Genomic DNA, 4546 nt, shown 5'->3' with positions numbered 1-4546 from the left:
GCAGGTCCCGGCTGGATTCGAACCCGCCACCTTAGGTGTATGTGGCTGGTGTCTTAACCGCTTGAGCCACAGGCGCTGAGCCGTTTTTCCCTCCTTTCAAATTGTACTCTTAGAGCAATGGTTCTTTTCAGAGGCAGAGTACCTTTAATCAGATTTCTCTTTTTAAAGTAAGTAAGATTTTTTCTTATAAAGAAGTAGGGATTTGCCTAGATTATTCACTGCAAGTCTCTGAATAAATGCTATATTGTTGGACCTTTTTTTTCTTCTTCATTTTTTTTCACAGATGCTGCCCAGACCTTTTTTTTTTTTTTTAAGACAGTCTCAAGCTGTCACACTGGCTAGAGTCCTGTGGCGTCACAGCTCACAGCAACCTCTAACTGTTGGGCTTAATTGATTTTCTTGCCTCAGCCTCCCAAGTAGCTGGGATGACAGGTGCCTGCCACAATGCCTGGCAATTTTTTGGTTGTAGTTGTCACTGTTTTAGGCCAGCCTCAGTGTATATGGCTGGCGCCCTACTCACTGAGCTATGGGAGCTGCCTGTTGGACCTTTTTTGACACGTGTTTTAGGCCAACTCTAAAATGGCCATTATAGTGGCCATTAATTCCATTTAAAGCTCCTGCAGTCTTAGGTGGGATATAGAAATGAGAAATCGCAGTACCCTTTTGGACCATAACCAGGAGTAATGATCAATAGTCTTGTTTTCTCTCAGTAATAGGGAAGTGGGAATACATTTATTTTGAATTAGATTGAAACACACGTATATATTTTAGTTTTCTTCCTAAATGAATTAATGTAAATTAGTGTGAACTTGCTGAACATTCCTCAGTTTTGGTAAAAGAGTAACTTGGCCACTTTCAGGCAAAAGAAAGCCATGTAGAATGGCTCTGCTGTCTCATTTCCAGGTGGGCAAGTTAATTTTATTAACTTCTCGGTGACCTGTTTTGTTTTTATCAGTTATATTCTCTTGAGGCTAAGTCAGAGAGATTGGCATAGTCCCCACAGTACTAATTAGGTCATCTCCGGGGACATCTGTATTTTAGTGATGAAAAGCCCTGTGATTTCAATCTACTTGGCTTGCTATATGTAAAATTTTCCACATGGAGTGTATGTCTACACCTTGGTTTCTCCGTTAATCATGAGAGATGACACCAGGTGCTTGCCACAAGGTGGCGCCAATGAGCTGTAGAAGAAGTTAGACTTAACACTTGGCCTTTTTCCTGCCTCCTCCCCTCAAACCTCAATTACTCTGCTTCCAGCTTCCACTAAACAAGGCGGAAAACCATACATTCTGTTATTGCAGGGAATGGGAAGGATTAATGGAGGATGTCATTTTCTTAAGAAGTCAACACAGAAGCATTCTTCCTAAATCAGGAATGGAGTTCGCTGAGTTTTCTCTGGGGTCTTGGCTTCCTACAGCTAGCTCCTTGGTCTGGGTGACTGCCCAAAAGGCCTCTGCCTTCATGTTTCCATCTCTTTCCCCTCCAAGGGAGCCTGCAGCCTAGGCGGGAGGTGGTTAAGGCTTCTGGCTGCTGTGCAGTGGGGCCATCTGTGTTTGATCAGTCCAGGCGGGAAGGAGGGGGTGGGGGTTGTAAAGAGACTGGGAAAGCATTCCAGAGTAGTGAGAGAGACCCAGAGATCAGAAAGAGAAAGCCCCGCCCCCACCCCGCCTCTCAAGCTAACCCGCGGGCTTGAGGGGAAGAGGCCACTGCACACTCGTCCCAGTTCTATGGTGGCCCCACTCTCCCGGCTGCCATGGGGCCCAGCTCTTCTCTCCTCATCTTGTTCCTTTTGTCCTGGTCTGGACACCTTCGAGGACAGCAGCACCACCTTGTGGAGTACATGGAACGCCGGCTAGCTGCCTTAGAGGTGAGGAACTCTTTTCTAGACCAGCCTGGAAGGATACCTCATCTTCCGTTGGTTCAACTACTTTGATAAGGGTCTGGGGATGACAAAATAGGGTTCTGTAAGAACCTACAGAAAATTCTGTCTTTTAATAAGAGGATCCTCAAAATTATAAGCCTTCCTCTTTCCCCACATAGAACAACAATTCCAAAGCAAATGGATCTTTGTAATTTATCCCTAGGATTTAGTTCAGATAAGGGCACAGAGTGAAAATGAGAGCCAAGATTGTGGGGGTGCATCTCAGAAAAAGCTGACAGTTCTATTGAAGTTGCAGGTTCCCAGAGCGTCTGTAGCTGCTTGCCCTTTTTAGCAATTTGAGGTCTTAGTGCCTTAATTTCCTACAGGGGAATTGTGTAGTAGAGCAGAGATCCCTTCTACCTTCATGCACTTAGACCTCCCTGGGGTTCAAACGACTCAGTGGCCCAGGTTGGAGACAGGGAGTCAGGGCAGGGACCTAGGTGAATCTGAGCTGGGCTTTTTGCACATTTTGAATCTCTGAACATCTGGTTCCTTTCTCGTGGGAGTAGAAGGAGGCATTGAAGCCTGGCTAAGTCTGCTCTTCCCATTACTGACCCCTTGGTTGGGCCTCTCCCTGCCTGGGAGTTGTAACCCCGCAGCCTCCCTCCTGGGCCCCCATCCCTTCAGGAACGGCTGGCCCAGTGCCAGGACCAGAGCAGTCGGCATGCTGCAGAGCTGCGGGACTTCAAGAATAAGATGCTGCCGCTGTTGGAGGTGGCAGAGAAGGAGCGGGAGGCACTCAGAACTGAGGCGGACACCATCGCAGGGAGAGTGGACCGTCTGGAACGGGAAGTTGACTATCTGGAGACCCAGAACCCAGCTTTGCCCTGTGTAGAGTTTGATGAGAAGGTGACTGGAGGCCCTGGGACCAAAGGCAAGGGCAGAAGAAATGAGAAGTACGATATGGTGACAGGTGAGTGTTCAGGAGGCAGGCCCCTTGCGTTCTCTGAACCTGCATTCTTCCTTGCTTATTTTTTCCACTTTGCCCCGGTCCACGTGGCTCTGGATTCTGGCATCTATAGTAAAGAAATCTCTGGTCCATTAAGGGGAGTTTCTGGAGACCCAGCCCACTGTTCTCCAAATAGCTGCCCTGGGGGAGGTCCTGCTGTAGGCATCCAATTCTTCCCTCTATTTCCGTTTCCTGTGTTTTTCTCCTTCCCCACCAGACTGTGGCTACACAATCTCTCAGGTGAGATCAATGAAGATTCTGAAGCGGTTTGGTGGCCCTGCTGGTCTGTGGACCAAGGATCCATTGGGGCCAACAGAGAAGATCTACGTGTTGGATGGGACACAGAATGACACCGCTTTTGTCTTCCCAAGGCTCCGTGACTTCACCCTTGCCATGGCTGCCCGGAAAGCTTCCCGAGTCCGAGTGCCCTTCCCCTGGGTAGGCACAGGGCAGCTGGTGTATGGTGGCTTTCTTTATTATGCCCGGAGGCCTCCTGGAGGACCTGGAGGAGGCGGAGAGTTGGAGAACACTTTGCAGCTCATCAAATTCCACCTTGCAAACCGGACGGTGGTGGACAGCTCAGTATTCCCAGCAGAGGGGTTGATCCCCCCATATGGCCTGACCACAGACACATACATTGACCTGGCAGCCGACGAGGAAGGTCTTTGGGCTGTCTATGCCACCAGAGAGGATGACAGGCACTTGTGTCTAGCCAAGTTAGATCCACAGACATTGGACACAGAGCAGCAGTGGGACACGCCATGCCCCAGAGAGAATGCTGAGGCTGCCTTTGTCATCTGTGGGACCCTATATGTGGTCTATAATACCCGCCCTGCCAGTCGGGCCCGCATCCAGTGCTCCTTTGATGCTAGCGGCACCCTCACCCCAGAACGGGCAGCACTCCCTTATTTTCCCCGCAGATACGGTGCCCATGCCAGCCTCCGCTATAACCCCCGAGAGCGCCAGCTTTATGCCTGGGATGATGGCTACCAGATTGTCTATAAGCTGGAGATGAGGCAGAAGGAGGAGGAAGTTTGAGGAGCTAGGCTTGTGTTTGGAATCTCTCACCTCCATATGTTTACACTCCTACTAAATTTCCTCTCCTCATCCTTCAATGCGGGCAAATTGCAGCTCAAATCCTCACCAAATTCTCATAGCCCTTTAATTTCATATAGAACCCCAGATCTTGAGTAATCCTTTTGCAGTAAAGAGTAAAAACCCTCAATCCTCACTCTACTCTCCTGCCCCGTGTTAACAAATTTCAGGCTAAAGATGACTCAGCCCCAGAGCTCCAACCCTTGTATGGGGGCCACCCCAGGGAGTAGGCAAGTGTGCTCTCACCCTCTGTGTGACTTAGGGGACAGAGGAATAGGAGGAGACTACCCCTCTCTGCCCTCGCTCCCTGCCCCTCCCAGCAGGGTCCCTTTCTCCACATCATTTTGTATTGCAACATTTTGCATTAAATGGAAAATACACCATTTCTCTCCCGTGTTTGTTTGGGGGTGCCCACCGATCAAATTTCTCCCTGTTACATTCCATTTTCTTCCTCTCATCACATCCCCACCCCTTAAGCCACCTTAGAGACTTGGCTGGGAACCCTCTGCTGAGGCCCTAAGAAGTGGTGGAATCCTGCCACCTTGGGGCTGGATGAAAGGCCTCCTGCCATACCCACTGTC

At 49.5% G+C, this 4546-nt stretch overlaps 1 protein-coding gene across 1 annotated transcript; it reads left to right on the top strand.

The window, feature by feature from the left end:
- Nucleotides 1-1621: 1621 nt before the first annotated feature.
- Nucleotides 1622-4346, top strand: OLFML3 (olfactomedin like 3). Its single transcript, XM_003793851.3, has 3 exons — nt 1622-1867; nt 2549-2834; nt 3088-4346. Exons 1-3 carry the CDS (start codon nt 1754-1756, stop codon nt 3906-3908), a joined length of 1221 nt encoding a protein of 406 aa, XP_003793899.3. The 5' UTR covers nt 1622-1753; the 3' UTR covers nt 3909-4346.
- Nucleotides 4347-4546: the final 200 nt, after the last annotated feature.

The sequence above is a fragment of the Otolemur garnettii genome, unplaced genomic scaffold, assembly GCF_000181295.1.
Source record: "Otolemur garnettii isolate 467f Iridium unplaced genomic scaffold, OtoGar3 scaffold00073, whole genome shotgun sequence".
NCBI classification, from domain to species: domain Eukaryota; kingdom Metazoa; phylum Chordata; class Mammalia; order Primates; family Galagidae; genus Otolemur; species Otolemur garnettii.
The sequence above is the reverse complement of the archived record's forward strand: the minus strand, read 5'-3'. Positions and strand labels throughout refer to the sequence as shown.